At 39.3% G+C, this 12,317-nt stretch overlaps 1 protein-coding gene across 1 annotated transcript; it reads left to right on the top strand.

Moving 5' to 3' along the window:
* The first annotated feature begins 1,024 nt into the window (after positions 1–1,024).
* On the top strand, positions 1,025–6,719 carry LOC117442246 (mucin-15). The gene is made up of 3 exons (XM_034078248.1): positions 1,025–1,658; positions 3,847–4,017; positions 5,487–6,719. Exons 1-3 carry the CDS (start codon positions 1,025–1,027, stop codon positions 5,597–5,599), a joined length of 918 nt encoding a protein of 305 aa, XP_033934139.1. The 3' UTR covers positions 5,600–6,719.
* Positions 6,720–12,317: the final 5,598 nt, after the last annotated feature.

Below are 12,317 nucleotides of genomic sequence, written 5' to 3'. Positions count from 1 at the left end.
ACCAGGAATGTGATTTCCCCAGATTTAGCTTCTGCATACCACAATGTCACAGAGCCTGTTGCACTTATAACAATAATTTGCAGTGAGGTTGCCCTGTAGAGAAGCAGAGGGAGAACACATACAGTAGCTATGTAAATTCACCCTGTCATAAAGATCTCACCGGAGATTGTGTTGGGACCATGTTGAACTGGGGTTATTTTCCTGTGTAAAGTATGCAGGGATGACTGCTTTTCAATTCACATATAGGCATGTTCATGTAGCTGTGGCCCATGTCTGAAAGATGGAAAGCGGGACGGGAGCAGTTGTTCAAATAATTGTATTATGACTTGTTAAAGCAAGTTATTTACTAAAATGGAAACAATCCAAGATGTCTTTCTGGTCAGGGATGAACACAAGTTTAACACATCTGGCTGCTACTGCATGGTTTTTATTTTGGGTACTTGGTAAAATATGTAGTCCAGTCACTTGGTGGGAGCAGGAATACAAATAAAAATAAGTACATACATAATTATGTCTGTCTTATATATTGCTTATAAGTCTTTGGGCCGGATTCACCAACTTTGAGTATTCATCTCTTATTTTGTTGAAGGGTCTGTGTATCATTTTCAGTGTTTTTCAATCAATCAATCAATCAATCAATCAATCAATCAATCAATCAATCAATCAATGAGCACATTTGCACTCCCTGTTTATTTTCATTTCATAAAACTATATTGAACCTGTTGAATTTTGTATAGCAATTTGAAACTTACATTTATTTTAAGTAATGAATTAAGTTGTATTTAATCTCTTGTATTTCAGAGTGAAACCAAACAAGGAAATGGGACTGTATTTAAATACCACGGCATGCCTCTTTCTGTTTGTCCAAGCCTTTCACTTGGCATCGCTCCAAAATCCAACCGACTCTCCGGGGCGGACAATTGATAAAAGCTGGCTCCGTGAATTGGCCAAGAAAGTTGCTAAACTTCAAGATGCTGCATATACTGACAAGAGCGCAGAGAATGAGAGTTCTGTAGCTGCTACTATGGATCCAATTAATGAAAACAGCAGTGGGAAAGCATCTGGCTCCATGGTAATATTTACTGAGGAAGAGAGGAATCTGGCCGACCAAGAAAAGAGACGAAAAGAAACATCTGATGATCTGACTGTTGTCACTACCACATTTCCCACAAGAACCAAGCAACCTGAATTGCCAGGCACCGCTGTCTCTCCAACTCCTGCTGCCACAGATTCCACTAACTCAAGAAAGATCAACATAACAGAAGCTGAGGAGGAATTACAAAACTCCACGACTACTCCACAAAACTCCTCAACTGAGCTGAGCACACAGAACTCCACCAGTGTTTCAGATCACTCCAATACCACGGATTCACAGAAAACAACTTTGGCTCCAAAGAGCAACACTACTCAAGAATCCACGACAAAACCCCACCAAGACGCAGGGATAACTAAGTCTACAGAACGTAACAGCAACACAACTTTACCAACCACAGTGAAGCAAGAGATAAACAAGACAACCGTGTCTCCTTCTACAACTGTACTCCCATCTGAGACCACAGAAACAAGTCCTGCTACTAGAGCTGCCGCTGCTCCGAAAACACCTGTGACGTCCAACAAGACAGACAAAGCTGCTGCCTCAGGGAACAACCCAGATAGAGGTACTGCTGTTGCTTTAGGTGTCACAGTATCTGGTGCACATTTCTGTCCAATCTGCTTTGTATGTCTTGTTAAGAATGACCTCACTTTATAGACAGAAACCATAGAAATAGTAGTATTTGTGTGAAATTCTAGGCGCTCATAACATACTTTTGATTGATTTAAGCGATAAAGCAACATAATATGAACAACATCCTTAACAGATCACTCTTACAGACATAAAGTAACTCTGCTTATTGCAGTCATCAATGTTGATTGTTTTAGACATTGCTCTTTTTTACCAGCCTTTACCTGACCCACATTTGCTTTCTTATATTTTCCCACTGGCAGAGGACAAACACCCCTTCTTTCAAAGAAAAGGTTGGATTGGGTTTCAGGTGCTATCAATGTGGCAGCTTTAAGTGAAAGGGTCTATTACAACCACCTTTTTAACAGGACAATGAACCCCTTATTTAGAGGCAAAAAAAACCTGAAAGAGGCGGTCAGGGACTCAGGTCAGAGATGCTTGTGCTGCCTCTGTGCAGGGGCGTGAGACTAGTCTTTGGTGTCAACCACAAGATTGAGAAGATAGGACTGGAAAAGTTCCTTTAAGTATAGTGTAAATCTATTGTTCTATCTGTCTGTCTGTTTGTCCGTCCATCTATCCATCTATGCTTAATACAACCGACTAATATAATCTCCTTCACAATGGTGATCTGGCAAGAAGGCAGCAGTTATATTGCAGGTCATTCTAAAACCTGGCATTATTTAATCATAAATAAGACTTATTTGTCCAACCTCAATATATTGCCAATTATGGGTATATTGTACAGACATAAAATGGCCTTTACAATGAAATATACAAATGCTCCATCCTGGCGAAATCTACAGTATCTCAAAAAGCTACTTTCTCTGCAAACGTGGGCGAGCTTAGTAACAACACCATGGCAGGAAGGTGTAAAAAGACTGAGGTTGGGATGATAATACAACTGAACTCGCACAACACAGATATATGTGACAGCATGACATAACACTAACAGATGATGGCAATAAACAATGGGAAAACTGTTGAGAAACGGATGGAAACACAAAAATGAAAAAACTGCTACAGTTACTAAGACCTGCACAATGTGCACAACATGGCGTGACAGACAATGTATATACATATTAACAGAGGACACTTTTCTGGCACTGTCTTTCCAGCAGTTTCAACCAAATTTGAGTTATCACCTGATGAAGGTGCTACATGAAAAGTCAGGAAGTTTTGAAGAGATTTAAAATTCATACTGAAATTAACATGAGTGTCTGCTCTGACATTCACAGAAATCAAGTTTACAAAATACCAACAAAAAAAATACGCCACTCAACCATATCTTATTCGGCCTACTTTCAAATAAAGGGGAGCAATGCAGCTGAAGACAAAAATGAAATAGCACTGTATAAATATATAGTTTTTGTTGCTTGACTTGCCCCAGGTTAGGATAAAATGTAACCTAGCAAGTCGCTAAATTGAGCCATTTGTAGATAAACGGAGCTGCTGAAATATTTACGTGGGAGTCCTGATAAAATACAAATGTGGTACTTCTATGTCAAAGGATAAAGAAAACATTTCCTTCACTTTAACAACATTTCCTTTTTCAAGCTTCAACAATTAGCCAACACTTTAGTAACACATTTAAAGTCTATAGTTTACATTTTCACAGTTGCACATTTCTTTAACACTCATTGTCGGAATAGGTTAGTCATCATATAATCATTTATGTTATACTTATACTAAGGTACTAATTACCTCTGTTCATCTCCATGAAGAAATGTATGGACACATTGAATCAGTTATGTAATTTAAAGTTATGAGGAATATAATATTATGGGAACTAAAGTGATGTTCAGTCATATTTCACATTGTTAATATTGGGATTGCAGCTTGTTGTCTTGAAATATTCAAATGTATTCAAGAAATGATCATGATTTGGGCTTGTTAATTGCATTAATTATCACAGCGTAAAATATACTAATCTGTACAGCTGTCTTATTGGATGTGTATCTATGAAGCGTGCCGCCACTGGAAATACAGTTGTCAAAAACAAATTTCAGCTATAATTATCTGACAATTAACCCTCAAACACAGCAGCTGATGGAAATAATGTTGTTGATGACAGATTTTTTTATATATCTTTCCAACCCCCTCAACTCCTCATTCCTCCAATAAAGGATTGGCAACAGATACCCACACGAGCAAAACAAATGGAGCGTGGGGAGCTGTGCTGGGAACGGGTGTGGCTGTTGCCTTCGTGGGACTGGTGGCCTACGTCATGCTGAAGAAGAAACAACAGAAGGGTTTCACTCACAGGAAACTGGTTGAGCAGTTTCCTTCAGACCCAGGTATGTTCCAACACACTAAATGCCAAACTGAATTATTTGTATTTTGTATACCCTTTTAGATGGTATGCCTTAAGGTGAGGCTACTAGTGATTGACAGATCACTACAACAGGGTTTTTACAAAACAAGGTGTTGATCAGTGAGCTGGAGAGGTACCTATGGTCTTTAGGGCACACATTCACACACACTAAGGTAAGCTTACCACGCAACATAGGATCATTTACCATGACAAGTTTCAGTTTCACAGATTCTTGGCACTACTTAGAGGAAGACGTGATTTGTTTGGACCTTTTCACCTTCAGGCCCTCATCGTTAACATTTCTCTTAGGGTAAAACCATGCAGCTTCCTTCTCTTCTGAAGCATACAAGCATGCAAATAATGTTCAAACTGGATAGGTAACTAGTTAGTCAGCTGAAGTGCATAGACCAGCCTTACAACTTACATTTAGAACGAGAGAGTTAAACTGTACTAGGCCTCTGGCTCATTTCATACTGTAAGTACTGTAGCAGTTCAAACAGTCAACAAAATGGCCTTCAATGTGAATCAAACCTTGCAAAACCTGTATGCAAAACAATACGCACCATTAGTCAAACATTCTCCATAATTTGTACACGCAGTTCATTGACTGCTGGAGCTGTAATCTCTGTCTGCATTAGCTTAGGCCAGCTATAAAAAACTAAAGAGCCAAGTCATTTTTTTATAAATACAATTATACAATAGATTTATACCTTCGAACACCTTATTTTCTTAGACCTGCAGTTTGGATACAAAAGTAATACACAATGTTTTTTGATTTATTATAACATCCAACTGACTAAGAATGTTGTGTTTTTTCTCTTTGGGACATTGAGCAATCCTATCTGTGTGTTTCAGTAGACTTTTGTATTTAGGAGTATGTCACTCCTTCAGTGTTCCTACTCACCTCCAGTCTCCCTTGTTTACTCTCACCTCTGCAAGGTGTTATGATTTCATACATTTCCCAAAGTGACTTTTTAAAAAACACCATATATTGTATGTGAACTTGCTGCATTCAGTACCTTTAGGTACAGGAAACAATACTGCGAGGAATGATGATGTTTTTTCTAGAAAAATAGACTTGTTTGAAAGCTTTTTGTACATGATAGTTCTAAATGGAGGCTCAGCAAGGGAACTTTTGCTTGTTGACCGTAATGGATTTTTTTGTAATAGTGAAAGCAAAGATGGACAGTAAATATATTAAAGGGATGTTATTTCTGGGAGTTATCTTTGGGAATAAAAACACAACAACCCAAAAGTCAACCCATAATTTCCACATCAACATTCACAGATTAGAACAGTAACAGAAGGGTTGAAAGTCGGATTTTTACCATGAATAACAGGTTAATTTGCAAATAAAAAACATAATCAAAATGTTCAGGAAGCTTTTTCTCTGTTAAGTACAAGATCAACATGATCATACAAATGATTAATGTGCACTTGTCTGATTTCTAGTTCTCAGATTAGACAACAGCGAGCCTTTGGACTTGAATTTTGGAGTTGGTCGTTCTGCCTATTACAACCCTGGACTCCAAGGGGACAACATCCAAATGAGCAGCTTTCCGTGACGTCACTGACACTAAAAAGACTCCAAGTACACAAGTCATGGACTACCTTCAAACAAAGTTGACCAATTATTGTATATTGGCATTTGATAGACGACATTTTTTGTTGGAATTTTAAGACTGTCTAAAAGTGAATTGTGTGGATGGAAAAGGGTTTTTGAAGATCCGCTTTCAGCCATTGCAAATGATACTTCAAACGTTATACCATACATGTGTCGTGTTGACTAGAATTATGCATTCAATTAGAGAGACTACTGATCTATATGACCCAACAGCCAAAATTAACGAGCAGCCATTGTTGTATGTTGCCAAATGATATCAAATTAAGTTTTGCCTGAAGAACAATATGTTTTGCAATTAATTAAGAATGTCAAAAATGTATACTTGTTAAAACTTTGTTTGATTTTTGTATAATTTTTTTACATGAATAGGAGCTCCACAATCTGTACAGGACAAGCAAAACAAAAACATTAGCATATAATCAGATCAGCTAAAGAGGGAATACCAAAAAAGGAAAACAAGTGCTGTTAGTCTGCAGCCTAAACAGCAGATCATACGGGCGGCCTGTGGAGGCATTTGCAACATAATCAAGAAGCCACGGTGAACAATAATCATGTGTATATCAACAATCAACTGCTAGTATGGCATAAGGAAGGTAGTAAGAAGTTCAATTTGATATGTACTTTCAGAGTTTTCATAACTGGCAATCACAGCACGAGTCTGACAAAAGAACCGTCAAACCGAAGACCTGAGCGTTTCTTTTAAACCAGCTAGGGAGGATGGGTGCTGTTTTGTTATTCATAGACTGAGGTTTTGGTATTCTGGAAGGGATTCATGTATTTGGTCTTAGCATTATAGCAGCAACTATTGTATATCATCATAATATACTGCTTAAATCTTCTGACCTCCAGCTGTCCAAACAGAGATTTCAGTTTCTCATTTGGACACCTCGAAGAGTTACATAGTGTTTACCTGCTGTGTAGTGCGAGCAAAGTTATGAAAAACTGATACTGAATTAAAATAAATAATTTAAATATTGGTTTAACTTTGAGTGACAACCTTTTGGCAGGAAACTGGTCTCTGTTTTGACTGATACAATGTAGTTTGGCAATGGAGGGACATAGGGATGCACTACACTACTTTAATGTATGTAACGCCTTTGTATATAAATGTATTTCTAAACGTATGACTTGTCTATGCTATACAAAATAAACTTCTATAAATGTTTATGTGAAGAAAATATATCTAGAAAATGTTGCTTTCCGCTCCCTCAATCCTTTCCCTCATCTTTACTTGAATGAAGCCTGCACTCGATCAATATGTGTCCTGATTATTATTGATATGTGCCTCATCGGCCGAAGCAGCCAGCAGTAACTCAGAGATGTGCGATGCGTTTTGGTGTGGTAAGCTGCTTCAGCGGCAGGCACGGCAGGTCTGCTTCCTTCCTCGCACTAATTCCAGACATCAATCAGAACAGGAAACATTTTGTCAGACTGAGAGAGGAGTTCTGTGTTACACTGCTAAAGGATCACAGCGATTACTGCAAAAACAATGCTTCGCAGATGAATGATGGGATACTACTACATCGGTTTCCACTGCTCGAAAAATGTAACAGGATATGATGCAGATGCCTTAATAAATAACCAAACCCCAAATAATTTTTTTTTTCGTTATGTGATTTGATATTACGTTTTTCCAGTTTTTATTTCCTGCCAAGATATTTAAGATGGTGCACGACCCCTCCACACCACGTGGGGTGCCGTCTGTTTGTGTGTGTGTGTGGTTTGTGGGTGTTCGCAGGTTCAGGTGCTGATGAGCCGCACCTGTGGGCGGACGCCTACCTGATGAGCTACACCTGATGATGGAGAGGGCCTCCCTACTTTTTGTTGCAGCCCAGGAGCCGGGTTGTAACAGATGGTCTGATAGTAATAGATATTTTATTTATTAAAACATACATAAAGATGAACCCCCACACTAATATATTTTTCAGAATCTAGGTTATTTTTCACAAAACTAATAGGAAGGCTGTGCCTGTTTTCATCAAGCACACCACCAACATAGGATGTGATTGTTTGACAGGGTGCTGAAATCAATTAACTGATGCCAAGCCCTTGCTAAATATAAACTTACATATCTCATTAGGTGGAATAGGCACGATAATCTACGGTTCCAGCTAAGCCAAATTAATTTGAAGTCAATTAAAAGATTGCTATCTAAATTGAGGCTATGTCAAATTTATTATTGGCTAAATTCTAATTTGTTTCTTCAAGCTAACTCGCTGAAAGTGAGTTGAACCTATAGGCCTAACCTGTTGTAAACATCCAAGAGAGTGTGTATATCAGATGAGCCTGAAAAACGGTCATCAGTGCATTATGCAGGAATACTCCGATTTTTAATGAACATGGGGCCTTTGAGTCAATGGAAGCTAAGAGGCTCTCTGAGGGAATGTGTGAAGTGAAAAATCATAGTACAGTAAATGAAAGTAAAGTTTGAAAGTCGATTTATCAATACCAGGTCTAGTTGCAAGTCAAAATTACAGGATAGAATTTCAACACCACTGAAGGGTAAAAGCATATAAAGCAAGACATCAACTTACATGTTTTTTTTGGTCCCATAATGCTGTGTGTAACCCTTGGTCCAATGCCAACTGTAAAGGACTCAGAGATTTCTCAAAAGACAAAAGAATAAAAACAAATCTTGAGTTCCTTCATGTCTAGCAAATTATAAACCACAGGAGTCTATTTACCAAAATGTGAAATACTAATTGCATATTACCAAGGCCAAGTGGGTTTGTAGAAAAAAATAAATGTCTCGTGTGGTGAGACACAGACTCAGAGTGTGAATGGATAAGAAGATTTTTATTGTCAGGGTTACCCAGGGAACTAAGATGGATGAAAATGAAAGTCGTGCAGGCGAGAGGGGAAAAGTGCAGCTGGTCAAGTGTGGCGGAGCAGGGCACAGCGAGTCAAAGAAACAGATGAGCCAAAAATACACACGAGATATCAACTTGAATACACAATTAAGGGGAACGCAGATGTCCTCTTCTATGGCTGAAACAACGGCCCGGTGGATGAATTACCAAATGGAGTTGATATGCACGGAAGATAAGTTAGATGTAAAATGGAAGTGAGCGGAGAGTCATACACTTGTCACAGAAGCAGAGAGTCAAACAGGAAGCCCAGGAGACACAAGTGAAACATTAGCACTGTTCCTCTATTTCCATACTTCCCTTAATACACTGCAAAGTTGTACACTGTGAATAGCATTCTCAAATCACACACAATAGCTGTGTCTCATATGAAGTGGCTTGCTAGCAAGTACGATTATTGTTTGTAGTACCAAATCACCAAATTACAGACTGCTCAATTAACCCTATACAATTAACAATGGCTTCTATCGACAACAGTGGAACAGTGGAAAAAACCCATGTGTATTGCTTAAATCTGTACAATGCTGTTACTGGAGCAACTGGAGTTACCCTCAGCAGGTGCAATTGTCGTTGGTAAAAAGCAGCCAGCGTTCCACACTCAACTCTTGACCATTGTGAGAGCATCATCAGTGTACTCAAAGTGCAATGCAATTTCCCATACTCCCACTGTGAAAGCACTAATTCATCAAAAAGCAAGTGTAAGTATAGAAAGTTTGTGAATTGAGACAAGGCAAAGGAACAACTGGAGACCAGTGGCGTTTTCTCCTGGAGGCCAAGGGAAGCCAGGCTTCCCCTGTTTTTTCGGATTGTAGTTATAATTTTAATAAATAAATAAAAACACTTCGTTTAGTTTCGGAAATTCTTTGTTGTGTGTTGCTGCCGGCCCGTCTCTCCCCCATTGAGTATTTTACAAAGAGTGAAACAGCGCCCCTCTAGGTGTTATGGTAAAACAGTAGATTGCACTCTCTGTTGCGAGAGGAGGCCAGCCGAAACTGGCTTCCCTTGGTGAAAAAAAAATGGAGAGATTGACCAATCAGATTAGGCTCACGTCATGCCCCTGCCAACCTGTGATTAGTCAGGGTCATGGCAAGGGAAGCCAGAGGCGGCTGGCTTCCCTTGCCTCTCAATCCAATCAAATCGCATCAATTTAGTGTTGCAGTGACGCGTCCTAAAACCCGGAAGCATGCTGCGCTCGGGTTGCGTTCCAATAGTCCATTTAGCTTAGGAACCTTCCTACCGGAGTGAAATGACCCGGAAGTACGTCAGTGGCAGCCATGTTAAGTGCCGTTCCAATTCTCCAAATGAAAGGAAAGGAGGTTTCAAACTTCCTTTATAACCTCCTTTAGCTTAAATGCTGCCCCACAATGCATTGCAGCTGCAGCATTTGCTGTCACTCAACAGTCGGCCGTTCACGGAAACAACCGATTATAACCGAGAAATTATATCATGAACGTTACGGTGCTTATTAAGCATTTTAAAACATAGGTGGTAAGTTGCCAAAGTGCTTTGTTTTGAACGTTCATCAGTATTATACTCAAAAAGAGAAATATGAACATTAGTTTTTACTGAAATGATCAAATAAAGTCAACATTTCACAGTCTTTACTGAGCTGTGTGGAGTTTGTTCAACTTTTAAAAGATGTTTGAATGGTGATACACAGTGATAGATGTTAAGGACTAACGTTTATAATAAATACATTTGCATTGATTTTAAGATATTTTCATAGTTCATACAATCATACGTATTGGGATCATTTGTATTAATGTGGACCGGAGGGAGAGGGTGACGAGCATAAGTTTCACTTTCCTTTTTTATTTCAATTCCAACTTTGGTCATGAAGAATATGTTTCTCTGTTGTCCCTGTTCATAAAGCATAAAACAACAGCATCAGAGCACGGTGCAGAGTCTCTAGATGAGTTTACAGTAGTCCCTCCTTCTTATTATAAATCCATGTTGTAGTCCGCTATAGAAAATTGTGGTTTCCATAGTTTCCCCACAGCAGCAGACGCACATTCATGACGTCCGCTGGCGCATCATAAACACGTCAGATAGTGAAAGTGCATTCGGATTCTCTAAAGTACCGCAGTCTCTAATCCTAAATCCTTTTGAATTCTCCTATCCACTATCCCTTAACCCCGTGACGTTTCACTCAGAGGTCAAGGAATAGGAGATAGGGTTAGAATTTAGGAGCTGATTTTTGGATTATCGGAACGCAACCTCGGTTTCAGATTGCTTGATTTGACTTGTCCGTTTTATAAATATAAATATGCCATTTTCCTGGAGGTGCAAATATCCTGGAAGTGCAAATATGTACAGCTAGCTAAAGTAGCCAGGCAGAAATCGCTGCATGTCTTCGGATTACTTTGGACTTGAGGGGTGTGCTTTAGGTCGTTACCAGCGTAAACTAGAGCTGTGTGGGTTGTGGGATTGCCCTTACAGACTGCCTGCAGATGTATGGAAAAACGACAGTGGCCTTCGTCGATTTTGGCTGCATCTACGTCTAATTTCTGGAAACACCAGGTGAATACCCCACTTGTCACAATAATATTATCATGCCATTGCATATATGTGGTATTTTAGAGTTGACTAGATATTGATTAAGGCAATAGACTATGATATTCAGTACAGTAAGCTTAGCAACACCTAGATCAGGGGTGCCCAACCAGTCGATCGCGATCGACCGGTCGATCGCGGGGAGATTCCCAGTCGATCGCGAGATGTGTCTAAAAATAGAACAACAATATTCTGTTTTATCGTTAATGTCCTATCTTCCCGTGCAAGAATAATGCACTTGAACGCACCAAAGCTTTGTGATTGGCCGGCGTGACCCCATGTGTGGGGGCGTGGCTGGTGGGCAGTGGGCACTTGTTCGCTGACGTTCTCCGTGTCAACAGGAGTGACAGTCTGCACACAAACAAGACCGCAATTATGGCTGAAGCAAAAAAGCCCAAAAGATATAATTTTCACTCCGAGTGGGAGGGTGATCATTTTTGTATCTATTCCAATTCAAAGTCCATCTGTCTCATCTGCAATGCGAGCGTGGCTTTATCGAAGAAGGGTAATTTAGGAGCGGTATTTCAAAACAGTGCACAAACGCTACGAGACGGAATTCCCTCCTAATACTGCCCCACACTCCAAAAGGGGAGGGGCCTGAAAGGAGAGCTAAATGCACAGCAGTCCATTTTCACCAGGCCCAACAACAAGAGCAAGGCTGCTCCAGAGCATCTCATCGTGTCAGTCACGTTCTTGAGAAACACATGAAGTCTTTCAAAGACGGCGAAGTTGTGAAAGAAGCATTCCTGGAGGCTGCCGACGCGCTTTTGGGGGACAGTAAAAATAACAGAAGCATTTCAACAGGTTTTTGATATAATAAAAACTCAAGTTAGATACCGTTATTAATCAGCTGTAAGTTTTAATTTGTTTGAACTTATTCATTATAATTATTGTACAAAATGGTATAAGAATGCAAACTTAAATTGATTATAGTCTATTATCAATTCAGGTTAAGAAACTAGTGTTGCTTGCATCCTATTTTAAAGGCATTTCTTTTTATACTCTAATAAAATGCAACAAAAGGGTTGGATTCTATTAATTTTGTCTTTGTTATTGCATTTTGGCAGCAGATTCCTGTGTAGCTTCAGATCTGAGTTGTCTTATTAGTAAGCCTAATTTATACTTTTGTAGCAACACTATTTTTATATAATGGCAAAGAAAGGGTTCAGAGTATTTTCTTTTTTCCTGTGTCATATGTGGCAGCACTGTTAAATGTTTCTTGAAAACATTACCCACTGT

The sequence above is a fragment of the Pseudochaenichthys georgianus genome, chromosome 3 (genome assembly GCF_902827115.2).
Source record: "Pseudochaenichthys georgianus chromosome 3, fPseGeo1.2, whole genome shotgun sequence".
Taxonomy (NCBI): domain Eukaryota; kingdom Metazoa; phylum Chordata; class Actinopteri; order Perciformes; family Channichthyidae; genus Pseudochaenichthys; species Pseudochaenichthys georgianus.
This window is presented reverse-complemented; position numbering and strand designations above follow the sequence as displayed.